The sequence below is a fragment of the Heptranchias perlo genome, chromosome 18, assembly GCF_035084215.1.
Source record: "Heptranchias perlo isolate sHepPer1 chromosome 18, sHepPer1.hap1, whole genome shotgun sequence".
Classification (NCBI taxonomy): Eukaryota; Metazoa; Chordata; class Chondrichthyes; order Hexanchiformes; family Hexanchidae; genus Heptranchias; species Heptranchias perlo.
In genome coordinates this window covers 29,378,201-29,398,872 of record NC_090342.1, presented here as the reverse complement: position 1 = coordinate 29,398,872, position 20,672 = coordinate 29,378,201, and the positions used below count along the sequence as shown (strand labels likewise).

Below are 20,672 nucleotides of genomic sequence, written 5' to 3'. Positions count from 1 at the left end.
TGGCGAGTTGCTGCAGTGCATCCTGTGGATGGTACACACTGCAGCCACAGTGCGCCGGTGGTGAAGGGAGTGAACGTTTAGGGTGGTGGATGGGGTGTCAATCAAGTGGGCTTCTTTGTCCTGGATGGTGTCTAGCTTCTTGAGTGTTGTTGGAGCTGCACTCATCCAAGCAAGTGGAGAGTATTCCATCACACTCCTGACTTGTGCCTTGTAGATGGTGGAAAGGCTTTGGGGAGTCAGGAGGTGAGTCACTCACCACAGGAGCAGCCTCTGACCTGCTCTTGTAGCCACAGTATTTATATGGCTGGTCCAGTTAAGTTTCTGGTCAATGGTGACCCCCAGGATGTTGATGGTGGGGGATTCGGCGATGGTAATGCCGTTGAATGTCAGGGGGAGGTGGTTAGACTCTCTCTTGTTGGAGATGGTCATTGCCTGGCACTTGTCTGGCGCGAATGTTGCTTGCCACTCATCAGCCCAAGCCTGGACGTTGTCCAGGTCTTGCTGCATGTGGGCTCGGACTGCTTCATTATTTGAGGGGTTGCGAATGGAACTGAACACTGTGCAATCATCAGCGAACATCCCCATTTCTGACCTTATGATGGAGGGAAGGTCATTGATGAAGCAGCTGAAGATGGTTGGGCCTAGGACACTGCTCTGAGGAACTCCTGCAGCAATGTCCTGGGGCTGAGATGATTGGCCTCCAACAACCACTGCCATCTTCCTTTGTCATGATGTGGAGATGCCGGTGATGGACTGGGGTTGACAATTGTAAACAATTTTACAACACCAAGTTATAGTCCAGCAATTTTATTTTAAATTCACAAGCTTTCGGAGGCTTCCTCCTTCGTCAAATGCTGCCTTGATGTCAAGGGCAGTCACTCTCACCTCACCTCTGGAATTCAGCTCTTTTGTCCATGTTTGGACCAAGGCTGTAATGAGGTCTGGAGCCCAGTGGTCCTGGCGGAACCCAAACTGAGCATCGGTGAGCAGGTTATTGGTGAGTAAGGGCCACTTGATAGCACTGTCGACAATACCTTCCATCACTTTGCTGATGATTGAGAGTAGACTGATGGGGCGGTAATTGGCCGGATTGGATTTGTCCTGCTTTTTGTGGACAAATCCTCCCCCTCATGCTCCAAGTTCTTCTCCAGCCGCAAAGAAATATCCTTAACCCTGGCAACGGGCCAGGGCTTAGGATATCCATTAATTAAAAACAATATTATAGTGTTAGAACTTAAGGATTTAAATAGAGAAGTGGGTCAAACAGAATCCCTTTGGATTGAGCTGAGGAAAAGCAAGGGATCAATCACATTCCTGGATGTAGTACAGTGGAATTAAAATTAAGCATGAAATGTGTAGACAAGTTAAAGGTACATAATAACAGTAGAGTTGTAATTGTAGGATATTTTAACTATTGAAAAATAGACAGAGATAGGGAAAATGTTTGTGATGTTTCTCCCCCCTGCCCCCCAGTATTTTCGGGATTATTTTTGCAATCAATATTCTGGCACTCCAACAGGGAAGGAAGCACTAATTGACCTAGTTCTGGGTAATAAAGTGAGGCAAGTAGGCAGCCATTTGAGAAACAGTGACCAAATGTTGGTCTATCTAAAAGCGAGAGCACAGGTACAAAAATCAATCAAAAAAGCTGATGGAATGTTGGCCTTTATCTCAAGGGGGTTGGAATGTAAAAGTGAGGAAGTGATGCTTCAATTCTACAAGCTTTAGTCAAACCCCGTCTGGTGTACTGCATTCAGTTTTGGGCATCAAATCTCAGGAAAGATATAGTGGCCTTGGAGGGAGTACAGTGCAGATTCACCATAATAATACCAGGGCTTAGAGGGTTAAATTATTAGGACAGATTACATAAACTTGGTTTGTATTCCCTTGAGTTTAGAAGGTTGAGGAGTGATCTAATCACGGTCTTTAAAACGATAATGGAATTCAATAGGGTAGATACAGAGAAACTAATTCCTCTGGCAGGGGAATTCTGAACAAGTTAGCATAAGATGACAAGGAGCATACAGGGTAAGATAAGGCAAAAAGGGTAGCTTATGTCAGACACTCAGAGCTCAATACTGCAGAAAGCCTGGAGGAGTACAGAAAGTGCAGGGGTAAAATTAAAAAGGAAATGAGGAAAGCAAAGAGAGGGCATGAAAAAATATTGGCAAGTAAAATTAAGGAAAGCCCAAAAATGTTTTATAAATACATAAAGAGCAAGAGGATAACTAAGGAAAGAGTAGAGCCTATTAGAGACCAAAAAGGTAACCTATATATGGAGGCGGAAGATGTGGGTATGGTTCTTAATGAATACTTTACGTCTGTCTTAACAAAAGAGGGGGATGATGCCAAGATTGTAGTTAAGGACGAGGAGGAGTGTGAAATATTGGATGAGAGAGGAAGTATTAAAGGGTTTACCATCTTTGAAAGTAGATAAATCGCCAGGCCCCTGGATGAAATGTATCCCAGGCTGTTAAGAGAAGCAAAGGAGAAAAAAACAGAGGTTCTGACCATCATTTTCCAATCCTCCCTGGCTACAGACGTGGTGCCAGAGAATTGGAAGAATGCTAATGTTGTGCCTTTGTTTAAAAAGGGAGAAAGAGATAGACCGAGTAATTATAGGACAGGCAGTCTAACCTCAGTGGTGGGCAAATTATTGGAATCAATTCTGAGGGACAGGATAAACTGTCATTTAGAAAGGCAAGGAGTAATCAAGGACAGTTAGCATGGATTTGTTAAGGGAAGGTCGTGTCTGACTAACTTGATTGAATTTTTTGAGGAGGTAACAAGAAGGGTCAATGAGGGTAACACGTTTGATGTAGTGTGCATGGATTTTAGCAAGGCTTTTGACAAGGTCCCACATGGCAGACTGGTCAAAAAAGTAAAAGCCCATGGGATCCAAGGGAAAGTGGCTAGTTGGATCCAAAATGGGCTCAGTGGCAGGAAGCAATGAGTAATGGTTGACAGGTGTTTTTGCGACTGGAAGGCTGTTTCCAGTGGGGTTCCGCAAGGCTCAGTACTAGGTCCCTTGCTTTTTGTGGTATATATTAATGATTTGGACTTGAATGTGGGGGGCTTGATCAAGAAGTCTGCAGATGATACAAAAATTGGCCGTGTGATTGATAGTGAGGAGGAAAGCTGTATACTGCAGGAAGATATCAATGGACAGGTCAAGTGGGCAGAAAAGTGGCAAATGGAATTCAATCTAGAGAATTGTGAGCTAATGCAAGACAAGGGAGTACATGATAAATTGGGAGGATACTGAGAGCTATAGATGAACAAAGGGACCTTGGAGTGCATATCCACAGATCCCTGAAGGTAGCAGGACAGGTAGATAAGGTGATTAAAAAGGCATACGGGATACATTCCTTTATTAGCCAAGGCATAGAATATAAGAGCAGGGAGGTTATGCTAGAACTGTATAAAACATTGGTTAGGCCATAGCTTGAGTACTATGTACAGTTCTGGTCACATTACAGGAAAGATGTAATTGCACTAGAGAGGGTACAGAGGAGATTTACGAGGATGTTGCCAGGGTTGGAGAATTTTAGCTATGAGAAAATATTGGATAGGTGGGGTTGTTTTCTATGGAACAAAGAAGGCTGAGGGGAGATTTAATTGAGGTATATAAAATTATGACTGAACTAGCTAGAGTGGATATGGAGTACCTATTTTCCTTATCAGAGGGGTCACTGACCAGGAGGCATAGATTTAAAGTAATTGGTAGAAAGATTAGAGGGGAGCTGAGGAGAATTTTTTTCATCCAGAGGGTGATGGAAGTCTGGAACTCACTGTCTGAAAGGGTGGCAGAGGCAGAAACCCTCAACTCATTCAAAAAATACTTGGATGTGCACTTGAAGTGCTGTAACTTACAGGACTACAGACCAAATGCTGGAAAGTGGGATTAAGCTGGATAGCTCTTTTTCGGCCGGCACAGACACAATGGGCCAATTGGCCTCCTTCTGTGCTGTAACTTTCTATGATTCTATGAATATTAAAATTAGAGCTAAGCCATTTAGAAGTTAAATCAGGATGCACTTTTTCGCAGAAAGGGCAGTGGATAATTTGGAACTCTCCCCCAAGTCTGTAGATTCTGGGTCAATTGAAATTTTCAAATGTGAGATCGATTAATTTTTGTTAGGTAAGGGTATCAAGGGATGTGGACCAAAGGTAAATGGGCTTGAGGTACAGATCAGCCGTGATCTAACTGAATGGCAGAACAGACTCAAAAGGCTGAATGGCCTACTCTTGTTCCTATAGTTCCTAAAGGGAAGGATGTAGAGCACTCATCTGTTCACTACAGGTGAAACTGGGGTTTTTGTGGTGAAGCAGTGACTGTGCTGGCATTTTTGTAAGTCGTAAGAACCAAGGACTATACCTAAAAATAAATAATCAACATTTATAAAGACAAGCATGCCACATTTACTACACTTTTCTGCCACTTCCACAGCTTGCCCTTAAAAGTCATGTTGCAGCCCTTTAAGAATGGTTGTTTTCCTAAATTTTACTCTACTCAGCCAGGTGTGCTACGTGCCAAGCTCTCTGGGCAAGCTTTTTATGTGCCAATAGCTAATTCTAATTATGGGAAGGAACTCTGTCACAAAATGCGGTGCAATCCACTCTCTGAGCTGCCAAATATAAGTCTGCCCATAAGCTTGTTCAAACCTGTTTTTACCATTCTAACCAAATTGTAGCTCATGGGTCCAAGCAATTAGTTCATTTATAATTCGTTCTCTTCTGCGGATAGTCAACATCTAAAAAGAAAAACTGAACAACAAATCAAGCAACAGCAGGTGTAAACTTAAGATTTGAGATATTAGGAAATGAAATGAACTTTTCTGGAGTAATTAGGCAAAAGTAATAAACTTTCAATTTTTAAAATAATTATTCATGTGAACATCCCAAGTTTTACACAAGTGTACAGCACTGGTAGTGATATTCTAAGTTTTACTGTGCATTTTGAGAAAACCAGTCATAATGGAAAAACTGCTTGGAAAAGAATGACCTCCTTGTCACACAAGATAAACAGTATCATCCTGCGGACAACCACATGAAATTAATGGAGAAGCAACAAATGGATGTTTGCACTACCCTTAATGATATGTGTGTAAGAATGCACAAGTTATGTCAGAATGTGAGTCCTGCAAACAGAACACAGAATGTCAAGAATAGATTCAGAAGCTTCAAAAAATGGGACTGGAAGAACTAAGATAATCACCTTGAAATGTGGTAAAGCCTGTGGCATTTCATTCCAACTCTCATAGAAATCCAGTTTAAAATGCTGATTACTTGCAGGACAATGTTTTTGATGCTGTTTGAGAACAGCATCTAGGAGCCTGTGAAAGAAATCATTTTGGCTGATTTGGCAAACAGCGCCACAGTGAGGTCTAAACCACAAATGACAGATCACTACAGATTCCGTTGTACTATAGTATTACATTAAGCACTTCAAGCAAACAAAAATAAAACAAAATAGTACAGAAATCAAGTGATTTGCAGTGAGTGGTTGATGTTTGGGTTAATAAGATTAAATTAAAATGGCCACTACCTGAAAAAGGGAAGTAAGTTGCCATAAATAAAATTTCAATTATAATGCACAGGGTGCTAAAACTTTAGCTGACAAACATTTATGATATATTCAGGCATGGTCAAAGTACCTCTCCTGCAATATATTAAAATCCTTTAATATAATGCATTTAATATAGTGACACTCATACTGCCACTTAAATAGTGGCAGTAATAAATTGGGGTGGAAGCTGGGGAATATGGGCCAGAGAGGTTAGCCACATCCACGCAATGCCATTTAAAAGCAGTTTTGTGGGTTCCAGGTGAGACTTAAAGGGAACTGCCAATTTTTGGGTGCAATTTGAGACTGACAGTTTTGAGATGCTATGCATTACCACCTCACTTTACTCCATTTGCCACCCCAAAACTGCCAAAAAATGGGTGGTAATTCAGAAGAAAATCCAATCTTGTATATTTTTCTCCTGAGATGAGAGCTTTCTTGTCACAAGGGGTATTGTAACTTCCTTGGGCTAGACTGACAACCACCAAAATATGTTAATTGGAGAAAAGCCAATGTTTAAATGTCAGTCGGGGCTGAAATTCAAAAACCAGGTGCTGCAGCATTGAAATCTCACTGCTTTATTCCAGATCAGAGATAGATATAGAGAATATTTACATTTTTTAGCTAATTATATGCAAATGATAAAAATGAAAACCAATTCTTAAGCATAATTAATAGCACAGAGTCAGAATACAGTAAATTCTTCTGGAAAACACTAAAGGGAAAATATTTAATACACAAACCTTCACTGGTGCCCCAACCCTTCATTTAAAAAAAGTATCATGTAATATGATACCAATTCATAAGTAACTTGGTTTACGAGCTCATCATTAATATCACTTCAGTACTAAGATTGCTCAAAGAGTTCTGGATACAGTTACATGTACTCATTTAAAGCTGTTACAATTCACAAATCTTTTTTGCAGATTTTCCAAGTCAGAGATTAGGTGCAGTTATCAGTTTCATGCTCACTACTCAAGACCGTAATGTGGCATGTTATCTTTAGAAAATGTACAGTGTGAAAAATATTGAAATTAGATTGCAGCAACAAGGCTGACATATTACACTACATACTGTTGCCAATACTTTATATACTTTTTAGCCAAGCAAAATCTTCTCGAGCAGCATTGATGAGATACTAAATACAGCCTTGGCAACAAACGATGGTAATAACTAATGGTTGAAAAAAAACTTCCAATAGCTATTCATCATGGTGTCTTTCTATGGGCATTAGACTTTGACAAGTTCAACAGTAATGAGTTGTATACATGACCTGTAATTACTGGTACCGAATAATGAGTTCCATCTGCTCACATGATTCATTTGGCAATAGCTTCCTACCTACACATTCATGCTGGGTCAAATTTCTGAAGAGACATTTAAAAAACTATAGTCTTGCAACTTCATTAATTAAGAGTTCAATTAAAAATATTAGTAATCAAGTAGTTCTTTCTATCCAGTTTGATAATGTGTATATTAATGCAAAATTACCTAAATACAATGATTGTTTGAACCCTTGAGATTATTCTTTGACAAACAAACTTCCAGTTTAACATAAATTGTGAGACATCTCAAAATAAAGCAACTCATTTTATTTTCGTTGTTACCTTCATCTGGGGTCATTTATTACATTTACTTTGTTTTTATAGAACTATGGAAACTATATTTTATCTCAAACAATATAACCCAGTGAAGCTACAGGTTCAACCAACAGATCACAGCAAAGCTCTGTAACCCTATCACATCCAGTTGAGAGGTGGACAATTAGGCACAAATGGGAGGAGGAGGCTCCTTAAACATATCCATCCTGAACCATAGCAGTGCATACATGAGGCTTAAGTGTTTGCAAATGTCTTTAGCCAAAAATGTCAAGTGGATAATCCTACCCAGCCTCCTCCCAAGGTCTTTACCATCATAGATTCCAGTGTCCAGCCAATTCGGTTCACTCCATGTGACATTAAAAAGCAGTTGAGTGCACTGGACATAGCAAAGGCTTTGGGCCATGAAAACATCCCCACTGTAGTGTTGAAGACCTGCGTACCTGACCTAGCTGGTCTCCTAGCTAAGCTATTCCAATGCAGCTTCACACATAGCTGCAACAGCATAGCAAATGCAGAGTACGATTGAGCCACAATACTTAATGGAACCAGCCAAAAGCCTTTTACCAGTTCGAGAATCAGCAGATATTTGGCACCCTCTAGTTTCTCAAGGGTCTCGTCCATGCAAGTTATTAGGTAGCCATCAGCTCTATCAGGTCACTTAGTTTCCAATAATCAATGCAGAATCATGTGGTCTTTTCTTTCTTAGGGACCCACACCATTGATGATGCCCACGAGCTCAGGGATGGCCATATTACTCCAACATCTCCTGCTATATGTTCCTCACATTGTGTGGCATGGGGTACATGTGTTGGTGCACTGGATTTGAGGTGCCTGTGTTTACCTCATCCACAAATCACTTTGCATAACCCAACTTGCCCAATAAGAGTGCCTGAAACCTTTTCCCAGCTTACTGTTTTTGCTTGGGGGATAACTGAGCTGATGGAATAGTCTTGTTCACTAAGGAACCTGTTTTACTCTCAGAAAAGAGATCTAAATTCTTGCTTTTCTTCAGGGCAAGTTACATAGAACCACTTTCTCACAGGTGAGATAAGGTTTTAGCATATTCATGTGGTAGAACCAATGTTTACATGGTTGATTGGGTATCTCAACTATGTAATCTACCTTGGTGCATGGACCTGATCTGTGAGCCTGTAATTTGTTATGCCTCACTGGCAACAGAACCAATATGTTCTGGCCCATCTGTTACTCCTGATGCCTGCCATTGTGGTGATATGATTTTTTCTGATGGCCCTGCACATATTCTAGATTCTACTCTGCATTCTCAACAACAACAACTTGGATTTATATAACACTTTTAACAGAGAAACATCTCAAAGTGCTTCACAGAGGAGTAATTGAAAAAATGGATGCTAAACCAAAGGAGAGATTAGGAACGGTGACCAAAATGTTGGTCAAAGAGGTGGTGGGTTTTAAGGATGGTCTTAAAGGGGGAGAGGGAGGTGGAGAGGTGAAAGGATGTAGGAAGGGAATTCTAAAGCATGTGGCCTAGATAGCTGAAGGCATGGCTGCCAATGCTGGGGTAAAGGGAGGGGGGGATGCACAATAGATCAGAGTCAGAAGAATGTAGAGTTTTGGGATGGGTTCTAGGGCTTGAGAAAGTTATAGAGCTAGGGAGGAGGAAAGCCATGAAGGAATTTAAACACAAGGATGACAATTTTAAATTTGAGTCATAAGGGTGGGGGCGGAGAAGAGAAATCAGCAGCTTCCTCCTGTGCTCCCCATTGCTGTGGTGGAGCTGCAGGAAAGGAGGGTAGAAGCTAAAAGTGGGTGAGTATTACCCATTGGGATTAAGGAGACAGAGACAGGGATTCGAGCTTGTGTCTGTGTGCTGCTTCATAGGGATGTCAGTAAATGTTCAGTCACTAACCTGTTGCCTGCCTCATGTGCCAGTTTCTGCTGCAGCAAGATTAAATAATTGAGGGTAAGGCTAGCAGTTAATAAATATGTGCCAAGTGGCTTGAGAGAGCTTAAGTAAGAAATATGGGGTAGCAGCCTGTTAAAATGAAGGAAAGAGTTGTAGGGTTGTGCATGCAAGTGAAGGATTGTATGTATAACTTGTACCATTTTCTGGAGGTGCAGTCAGTGAAGAAACCGGATACAATCATGCATTTGTAATAAGGATGTGGACTCCATTTAAATGCATGGTTACCTGACCAAAAACTACCCAGTAAACCTTGTGGATAGACAGCAGAACTATTAAAGCTAACAAAGAGAAAAGCTTGTCCTTGAAGGCTTTAGCAGATGATCTCATACACCTCTTTGTGATAAGTGCCTAGGAACCACAAAGACCTATTCAATTCATAGACTCTTCGATAAGAAAGCTATGGAACTCCAAAGTGTCCTTGATTATGTCTCTTACATTTAATCACTGCTGTTGATTGAGTTTGCTAACACTGAATCCGTGGGTATGTGCTGGACCTTGAGACAAGAGAGGACTATCATGTTGAGACTTGGTCAAAACTGTACTTGCAAGGAACCCAGGGGAGTGAGACAGCCGGTACGGCATGACGCACCATGGGTGGACGAACAGGAAGACATCACAAAAAGGACAGATGGATATCAGCCCAGTCATATGACTGACCCAGTGGATATAAAGCACTGTGAGACTAAGCAGCAGCCCTGCAGTCAGGTGGGTTGATTTCCCACACAAAGATCTACAAGAGCTCAACCAAACTGTTCAATCATTTGGACTTGTACCAAGGAAGTGTATGTATTGTTTGCTTATTTTGACTAATCAAGTAAAATAGTTGAACTAAGACTACCTGTTGTTGTGTCTTTCTTAGAGGTCAACCCTTAAGCTTCTCAGTTGAAGAAGCAGGATCCTACACAAGTAATTGCCACAGTGCAAGATCTCAAGTGCATTGTGAAGGGTTAGATGTACAAGTGTTCCTTTTAGAGGATGATGAGTGTGCTGGTGGCCAAGGAAGAAAAGGGAGAAGGTCCAGTATGTTATTTTGCCTGCACTGGTGAGGACAGGAAACTTCTTGCAGCACTGGTGTGCAGTCCTAGTGAGTGAGAGTTGGCACTGAGTGCCTCCCTCTAGGTGGCACAAATGATCTTTCCGGCAGTTTTGCGGCCAAGGACACTCAGCAGTCTGTATCTTCTCAAATCGATTTCTTTAAGGAGGACTTACAGGTTAGAGTCTGTGAAATTATGGCATCTTCTTCTGTGCCTGTGTGCCATGCTCTGCTGCCTTATTTGGTCATGCGTGCCAGTTACTCCTGTAGTAGACATTCTTGAAAAGTATCAGAAAAAGATCGATGAGACATGCAGTGAAGTTAGCCAAGAGTCAAGAGAGTAAGGCAAGTACTGCTCCTTCCTTACCTGCATGTCCATCAGTCTGTGGCTGTAATGTTCAAGCAGAACTATCTTTTTAAAGGCTGCACTCTAATTTCCATGTACTCCAGCGGATTACATTTGTTTTACACCAATCACTACTCCAACTAATAGGCAAATGAACCAAACCAGGAAAGTCTTGTGTAAATACCTCTCTAGACCAGCAATGGGCGCAAATCTTTTTCCATTGGCATAAAAGCAGCGCAGCTCACCATATGGAAATTCATCCCGCATTTTTATAATTTCATAGTCCGTACTGTCCATTAGATCCATCCAAGAAAATGCAGTAAGTGTTTTACCGCTGAGTGATGATACTAGAATCTCAGCACAAAGTTCTTTCTTCCAATTATGGTGGTTTGTTAATAGTTCAAAATAAGCCCTTAAGAATCCACCTAGGTCATCTTGTTCTTCAAAATTTGGAGTCAGATTGGATGCGGTGAAATTATTCTGTGCAGAATTACCACACTTACAGTCGATACGCTACCCCTCCCCCAACAGTGCAAGAGCACATTGGTACTATTTCCTTGACCTCTGCTATGTGTTTGCATGGAGTCTCTACATGCAGTCTGTGTTTCTCCTGTTCCTCTACCTTCCATCTGCAGTATTCCTTCTTCTTGCATTGCTCCGAGTAGCTTTGAGTTTCAGCACTTCTATCTTGTATGCACGTTCCTTTGCTTTTCCCTCTGCAGCCAAACAACTTGTTGTCTCCACCTTTGTCAGCCCTGTAGACATTTTTAACTACTACTGATCCTATTGCTCAACTTACTTTAAATTTAAAAAGAGTTTGAAAAACCTGTTGCTGACAGTGATATTCTAATCCCATCACTGTTTTACTTCCATCAGTGTTCACATTTTTGGGATTTTTAGTTCATATTTTTCTCAGGTTCATCGCCTCAGGCCAGTCCTATAGGTTTGCTGTCCTTCTGTATGCTAGAGTGTGCCTTTACCTGCCCAATATTAAGGGAAATTCTCTTCTCTGATCCTGCCTGAAATCAGGTGGGATGACTGTCAGAATGTAGGAAAATTCAGGCAGTGAGGCCTGACCACCCTGACCAGGACTTCCCTCTCATCGCCACGACCAGGACCGCTGTTGGCCACTCCTTCCCTGCCCACCGCACGCAAATAGTGATGGGGAGGGTTTGGACCTGGGTCCCCAGCAGATCTCCCTTCTTTCCACTACTTCCCAGGACCATGGTAAAGACCTCAAGTTCCCCTAGTGAAGGGAGGAGTTGGCCACTACAAGGTGGAAAGACTTGCCTGCTGAAGGCCCCAGTCTCAGCCGATGCCTTCAGTGGGAGCCTTCCTTCCAATTTTTGGGGCATTTCTTCCTCCTTAAAGATCTCTTGCCACTTCTTCTGGTACTGCAGCAGCTTCCTCTCTTAACCTTACCCTACCGCGAGCTCTCCATGCATATGCAATGACCCCAATCCAAGAAAATGGGTTCGGGCTATAGCAGATATGCAGGGACAGGTGGAAGTCCCGCCCCATCTGGAACACTGCCTGGAAGAGGCAAATCCCGCCCCCGCCCCACGTTAAACCCTAGTCACTGTATTTCAGCTTACCAGCTATATCACATGCCCTCAACTTTGGAAGGCGATAGACTAAACATTCCACTAGACTGTGGCTTAGGGTATAAACTGCCAAACAGATTTTTCAAAAGTAAATGGATAGGTGAATAGTAACAATGACACACTGTAGATTTATTGTAGTTATAGACTTAACTATCCCTTCGCAAAGGAGCAAAAACAAACAGTCGTATCTGCTGTGCTAAACATCAATGTGAACTGGACCTGGTACAAGCCCCCTGAATAGTAATCTTAAATAGCAATTCACTGCTGAGCTTCCATGGATTTTCTCTGGCCTCTATCACTCTGATAGCTTCAGATGGACTTCTCAACTGGAAAACGACTGGCTGAGGCACACTTTCAAAATTTTACTAGGACAAATAAAATTTAACCATGTATTTGAAAATTAAATTGAGCTGCCGATCATACATATATTCAAACAAACCCACAAGATGTTAGATTTTGAATTAAATGGTTTGACCCAGACATTAAAGTGTTTCTCTGGTTATTGTGCATAAAAACAAGGTGGTCATCTTCTATGAGTGAACTTGAGTTTTAACCCGATTTGTACTGTGACAACAAAAAAAAAGCCAATAACATAATATATCATTGGCACATCTAGTACTGGTGGAATTTTCAAGATGAATCACCAAGATGGTATTTTCCTATGCTAATTCATTACATTGGATACAAAAAAAATACCTGCTGGTTCATTAATAAAAAAGGTGACTTCTTTCTTGTCTTCTTTGTCGTCAATATGGTCGTAGGTTATCTGAGGTACTGATAGTGCATTTTCTCCAGTATTCATTACGAATGCCGTCTCATTATCACGTCCAGTTTTGCATTTTCTTTTATACTTCTTTACCTACAGTTCAAAGAGAAATATTAAGGGAAAAAAGTTTGTGAATACAGTTTTAGGAACGGGAACAATATTTTCTGTCAGGTACTAATATGATGCCATGATACCTGATTTTTAAAAATATTTACATAAGTACAGAGCAACTTTTGTACAGCCACAAAAGTGTTAGTATTTTATTGTTGTCAGCACTATCTGGTGATACAGTGTGCTTTTGGAGAGAAGATAGTGCTGACACATTGAAGTTTGCAATTTTACATGAAGTTAGCATGATTTTTTTTTCCTACCAGCGTGAATGGCAATAACATTATCAAACATGCCAGAAAAAGGTAAACAAGAAAACTCCTTTGGGGAAAAAAACTATTGGGAAAATTGTATTTTATGAGAACCTTGCACTCTCGATTTTAAACTATCTAATTTAAATAATTAGAACAAAATGAGAGCAATAACTAGATAACAGATATGGGTAGGCATCAGCCATTGCCTCCAGCTCAAAACAATACTGCTTTTCATTAAAAGTTTTAAACATCTAAAATGCAAGTTTGCATTCATGATTACCAATACAATGAGTTCATCAGGGGAAGACACAGATGGACAGATTTTAACATTTGGGCGGCTGATTGGTGGAGTGCACCGGCAGCATGCCTGATCCTTCCAGCTGGAGGTCTGAGCTATTTCAAAGTCCAGTCCTCATTTACGTGCTGCTGAGCATCCCGTTGCAGCTCGCCGGCTTCGCCTGGCGCAATATCGGGCTGCTCAGATGTCACGCCAGCTAACACAAAAGGTAGGTACGTGGAGTGGAGACCTCCTCCTGACCCAACCACAATATTTTTAGACTTATCTTTTTGCGAACTCTTCCTATTCACCGACAGGTTTTACTGAGCGGAGGGTCAATCGTGCGCTCCAACCAGTAGGTCCCTTACATCATAGGACCCCTACTTATATATATTAATGAGGCTTCCACCTGATTAAGGTGGGCATCTCTGCCACCCAGAGGCAGTTCCGAGTTCAAGCAGCAGGACAGCACAAACGTGCCGGTAAGTTGACTGTCTTGATTTTAACTCCAGTACCACCCTGTTTTTGCCAGGTGAAGCGAGTTAATATTGTCCCTAGAGTACAGGGGGATTGCTTCCCCATATCATAGAATCATAGAACGGTTACAGCACAGAAGGCGACCATTCGGCCCATTAAGCCTGTGCCAGCTCTTTGTAAGAGCAATCCAGTTAGTCACATTCCCCGGCTTTGTCCACGTAGCCCTGCAAATGTTTTCCCTTCAAGTATTTATTCAATTCCTTTTTCAAAACCATGTCTGAATTTGCTTCCACCACCCTTTCAGGCAGCGCATTCCAGATCATAACTACTCGCTGCGTAAGAAAGTTTTTCCTCATGTCCCTTTTGGTTCTTTTGCCAATCACCTTAAATCGGTGTTCTCTGGTTCTCGACTCTTCCGTCAACTTTATCGAAACTCTTCATGATTTTGAATGCTTCTATCAAATCTCCTCTCAACTTTCTTTGCTATGATGTGGAGATGCCGGTGATGGACTGGGGTTGACAATTGTAAACAATTTTACAACACCAAGTTATAGTCCAGCAATTTTATTTTAAATTCACAAGCTTTCGGAGGTTTCCTCCTTCCTCAGCTGAACGTTGTTGGAAACAATTCTTTGCTATAAGGAGAACAACCCCAGCTTCTCCAGTCTATCCATGTAACTGAAGTCCCTCATCACTGGAAACATTCTAGTAAATTTTTTCTGTACCCTCTCTAAGGCCTTCACATCCTTCCTCAAGTGCGGTGCCAAGAATTGGATACAATGGGCTTCATTTTAGCACCCGCTATCGGGTGCGTTCCTGGCGGGGGGGCTCCGAAAATCGGGGAATCCCGGAGCGGGTCCGGAGCCCGGCTCCAACCCGCCCACTTCCGGGTTCCCCACAGAGGCGCCGAGGTGCGCGCACAGCCCCCACATGTGGGACTCCCGCAGGCAATTAAAGCCAGCGGGGTGCCACTTAAGAGTATTTACTTAGCTATTTCAGGTCATTAACTGACCTGATTAAGGGAATATGTGAGGAGGGGTGGGATTTTAGAGACAACTGGGACTGTTTCCCATACTGGGGGAAACACTCCCAGTTGAAATGGACATGTTACAGCTGTCAGCCTGTGGCAGCTGCAAAGGTCCATTTGACAGGTGGCGGGGGGAGACCCTCACTCATTGCAGGAGGCCACTCTGTCACTTGGGACAAAGTTTGGCTTCCACCACCCTCCTCCTGACAAGAAAATTCACCAACTTGCACACTTACCCCGGGGTCCAGAGACATGTACCTACCTTGCGGACCCCCTCAGATATACATCTTCCGGATGGGTGCCGCCGTAGCTGCAGTCATGACCTCCTCGGAGGGCGAACAGCATCACCAGCCTCGCCGGCCACGCCGTCAACCTCGGACACATGGAGCCCCACAACACAGTGCTGTGACACATCCACCTGCACAGCAGGAGGGAGGGCAACCGCAGAGAGAGATGCGTCGCAGAGGGCATTACCCTCGCCATAGGGTCCACAGACCAAGGCTCAGCTTCCTGGGCCTCTCTGAGCAGCAGTCACTCGACATGTAGTCGTGGACATCTGCAGCCTCCTTCATGCCGAGCTGCTCCCGGTTGGCCCGAGCACCATCTTCTTACCTGTCGCTGTCAAAGTCACCACTGCCCTCAACAACTTCTCCTCCGCATCCTTCCAGGGTGCCACCGGGGACATCGCCGACGTCTCTCAGTTGTCTGCACAAAAGAGCCCTGCAAATACCCCTACACCACTCTGCAGTGACACAATGGGTGGCATCAGTTGTGGGTCTTCATGGTGATCCTCAGGAAAGGGCATTATTGCACAAACCAGACAAGATTCGCAAAGACGTGGCAGTAGTGGTGACAATATAATATGTAATGTGAGTTGGTCAGAAATTCAATATAAGTAAAAACCATGACAAACCCTCAAACACCCTTGTGCCTCCCCTTCATGCTCACGATACGTTTGCCTTACGCTGCCTACTGTACATATGTGATGCATGCCCTGTGGCTGCAGCACAGGTAGTGGCAGGTTGAGTGAGGCTGACTGTGAAAGAGATGCACCAGAGGGCGAGTATGAGATAGAGCCATGAGATTGTATGAGGATTGGGTTGAGTGGTAGTGGCGGGATGAGTACTGGCGAGGTGAATAAGTGCAGGTAAGATGAGGATGAGCTTTGAGTGGGTATGAGGGGTGATTTGACAGAGTAGTGTTGGCAGTGCAGAAGGAGATGTGGGGTGGGGGTGGTGATGTGGCAGATGGAGTGTAGGGGAATGAGTAAGTGTACTCACTTTGGCTGACCTACTTAGGTCATTGCAGCACATCCTGCACTTTATGCAGGTGGGCGATATGATGGTGGTGCAGGTGACCTCCTCTGCCATCTCGAGCCAGGCCTTCCTGGTGGCAGAGGCAGGCCGCTTCCTCCCGCCCGCCGGGGGGAAGATCTCTGTCCTCCCCCTCCTCCTCACCCCATCTAATGATACCTGGAGTGAGGCATCATTAAACTGGGAGCAGCCTTCCCCCTGGGCTGCTCCATGCTGTAATTTTTGCTATTTGTTGCAGCATCAGTCAGTGGAGGACTGCCCCTTTAAATAGAGCTCCTCCAGCTCACAGACCTTACTGCGCATGCGCAGCCCGCCCGACGCGCAGATCAGCAGTGGGGAACCCGGAAGGCCAGGTAAGTGGATCCAATTAGGCTGCGATCGCGCGGGGGGCAGACTGATTTCACCGGGCGCGTTACCCAGGTGCCCAATAGCCCCCCCCCCACCGCTGCGAACCCGCAGCCCTGGTAACATCGAGCCCAATACTCCAGTTGTGGCCAAACTAGTGTTTTATAAAGGTTCAACTTAATTTCCCTGCTTTTGTACTCTAAGCCTCTATTTATAAAGCCCAAGATCTCGTAGGCTTTTTTAACCACTTTCTCACCTGTCCTGCCACCTTCAAAGATTTGTGCACATATCTCTCTGTTCCTGCACCCACTTTAGAATTGTACCATTTAGTTTATATTGCCTCTCCTTATTCTTCCTACCAAAATGTAGCACTTCACACTTCTCTGCGTTAAATTTCATCTGCCATCTGTCTGCCCATTCCACCAGCCTGTCTATATCCTCTTGAAGGCTATTACTATCCTCCTCACTGTTTCTCTCTCTCTCTCTCTCTCTCTCTCTCTCTGTCTTTGGGTTCAGACCGTTCGTATATTCAGTAGTCCTATATGTACTGTCTCTCTGTCTGATTGCCTTGACAATGGGCAGTTGGAAAGATTATCTGTAATCACCAGGCATTGTTCTCTGACTATACATGCGGTAACCTTCAAGGAATCCCACACTCACCTGACGAAGGAGAAAGCCTCCGAAAGCTTGTGATTTTCAAGTAAAACTGTTGGACTATAACCTGGTGTTGTAAGATTCCTTACATTTGTCCACCCCAGTCCATCACCGGCATCTCCACATCATACTACACTTCCAAGTTTAGTGTCATCTGCAAATTTTGAAATTGTGCCCTGTACACCCAAGTCCAAGTCATTAACATATATCAAAAAAAACTGTGGTGCTATACCGACCCATGGGGAACACCACTGTAAACATTCCTCCAGTCCGAAAAACAACCGTTCAACACTACTCTCTGTTTTCTATCACTTAGCCAATTTCATATCCATGCTGTCATTGCCCCTTTTATTCCATGGGCTTCAATTTTGCTGACAAGCCAAGTATATGGCACTTTATCAAATGCCTTTTCAAAGTCCAAATACACATCAACCGCATTGCCCTCATCAACCCTCTCTGTTATCTCATCAAAAAATTCAATCAAGTTAGTTAAACATGATTTGCCTTTAACAAATCTATGCTGGCTTTCCTTTATTAATCCACACTTATCCAAGTAACTATTAATTTTGTCCCAGATTATCATTTCTAAAAACTCCCCCGCCACGAACAGGGGTGCAAAAATCGAGCCCCTTGTATCCAAGAACGTTTAGTATCCAATCTTGCCCTTTTTTGAGTCAGGTTTCAAATATGAATAGAGGGAAAGTACAAAGATGAGTTACATGAGGCCGCTCCAGTGTGTTTGGGAGCAGAAGTCCCTTAGGTCCTTAGTTCCCCATCTCAGACACAGAATAGTGCATAAGGTGTAAGGGGGAGAAAAGAAAAAGCACAGCTAAAATAAAGAAAATCTCCAAGCATCTTATTTTCACAGGAACTAGACCAAAACAGACCAGTTTAAGTCAAATTAACTGATTTTTTGGCCCAAAGAAAGCTTCTGTGGCACAGTTCTTATGTGTGAAAAACATAAATCAGTGCTATTAACTTCAAAGGAAGTATTGCAGCAATTGGTAAACTACTAGGACTACTTTAAATGTTTCATTGTCAGTTGAAAAAAAATCCTAATGCATAATTCTTATACTCTCAAGTAGCAGCTATCTAAATTGTGCGTAGTACATTTAGCTTATAATACTTCAAAACAAAAAACATTGTTAATACTGTATCGGATATGGTAAATCAGTATTTGTGAGTTACGCTACATGAGAAGTGAAAAACTGCTGCATGGAACTGTATTAATCAAAGTACCGAAATATGTCAAAGCACATATGCAATTGTCTTCAACAAATGCACCGTGATTAAAATTACATCATTCCTTTGCCCTTTGAGGTCTGGCTCTGTATCAATAATGTATCCTCAACTTTGCAAATAAAGTGTAGGTTTACAGAAAAGGCTGTTACTTTGAATAATACAGTGCAACATTTGGATTAGAAAAAAATATATATCATAGTGAAGACCAATCCACAGCCACCCTTATGCCATGCCAAGTTTATATCAAAAGTTAATTTTTCTGAGACTGACATGGCAGCTAATCAGAAAATCACAGGTGCACTGCCTGCAATTTTCAGTCATTGAAACCAATGGACAGAAAATCACAGGCTATATACCTGTTAACATTCTGATAAGCCACCTGTTGCATGCAAGGCCCCATTAGTGCTACAAAGTCTCAGAAACTTTCACTCAGTATTTTGTATTAAGATACATCATGAGAAAAGTTAGATTTCTGGAATAATGTGACACCTATTTTTCATACTTTTGCCTCTCATAAATTAACTGCTACACCAGGACCAAATTTCAAGTTGGAATATCCATCTACTCTAAAGATCAACATAAACCTCCTTTTTAATAGATTGAACCTACAAAATGTGTACACCCATGCACTTGATGCAGTTTATAGTGTGACATAGCATTTAAGTATCAGTTAAACCTCATTAATAAAATAATTTTTGTTTTTACAATTTTTCAAACTCTGGTCAATTAGATATTACACAAAAATCAGAATACTAGTTTCATTTTGACATTTATGTGAATCGTGGACTTGACTTGGCTATAGCCTCTCGTATGTCATGTAATGGATTCACTTGTGTACATCAGGATCTATGTGGTATCCTCCGTTTATCAGTCTAAGTCCTCATCACCACAGTGCTAAAAGGCATGTGCATTCCACAGGACAATGGGTTCTGAAACACTAAAACCTTTGGGAAAAGGCTTCAAAGCCTCAATGGCCTTTGGTGCCTACAAATCATATATTAATCTTCTTTTGATCTAATAACTGACGTGTTTGGAATGTGTATGTGTATCTGACCTAGCAGTGAACTCACAAAGAGCTTCACATATTTTTTTCCTTCGCACAGCCTTTTTTCCTCTTTTTCTTTCTCCTTACGGTACAGTAGCCACCAGGCAACCTGTTCCAGCTGGGAGGCAGGATGATCTGGGATACGGGCCTTTTACACAACTGCAGTCATTGTCTCTCTGTGGTGGTCTGCCGACAAAATGTGAAGTTTAAGCTAGTTAAGCCAGACATTACGTCTACCTTTCCCCCTCCCATTCCATTCCCGAGGAATGCAATTATCCAGTGAATTTGAATGAAATGCGGCCCTGGAATTTAAACTGTTCAAGCAAACATACTTCTTTATTGCAATTCAAACAAATGTTGAGTAAGACTTTACTACCAGTCATATCTATTTTACAGGATATAGACATTATACTAAAGAGAATTCTGAAACTGCTAACTAATGTAAATAAACATCCACTGCACAGTAATGGTGGAAGCAACCAATTTAGAATTTCTATACAATTTTCAAATGGGCCCCTTATCCCTCCTGAGTGTGTTGATGTGTGCATTTATAGGGGGTATACGTCTACAAAAAAGTTAGAATTTTACATTAAAAATGGGGCATTCCAGTTAATTTTAGTACACTTTTTACTTCAAAATTGATAATTTTTCATTCTTAAAAATAAATTTATAGGAAATATATAAATGACATTTGGGTTTATCTATATTCAACTGATCAACAAAGCCATTACTTTCCCTAAAGCTCCCTGAACAGTAATTTTCTTTCCCTTCAGGTGGCATTCTGTACTCCGCACTTTGCTCCTCAGCACCGGTCCTAGCTCCAGCGCCCAGCTGACACTGTTGCTCACTCTAGGAGCAGACTCTGCTGCATGCTACAAACAGAAATTCCTCATCTGGTGAAAAGTATCACAATCTCAGGAATTTTAGCCTGCAATATGCGGCACAAATCTCATTCCCATAACTAAGTGACAGCCTAGCTAGGAGGCTGGCAAGATCCCTCTCAAGACAAGTCAATCAGCTGTAGCACAAGCGCCACTTATCACCTCAAGGGGGAAAAAAATGTACACAT

The 20,672-nt window shown here is 42.3% G+C and overlaps 1 protein-coding gene across 1 annotated transcript in view; it reads right to left on the bottom strand.

The window, feature by feature from the left end:
• The window catches only part of kcnq1.2 (potassium voltage-gated channel, KQT-like subfamily, member 1.2), a 715,294-nt gene that overhangs the window by 538,157 nt on the left and 156,465 nt on the right, over positions 1-20,672 (bottom strand). Inside the window, exon 11 of the mRNA XM_067999137.1 lies at positions 12,792-12,954. Within this exon, the coding sequence (XP_067855238.1) occupies positions 12,792-12,954 (163 nt within the window). The remainder of the gene's footprint in view (positions 1-12,791; positions 12,955-20,672) is intronic.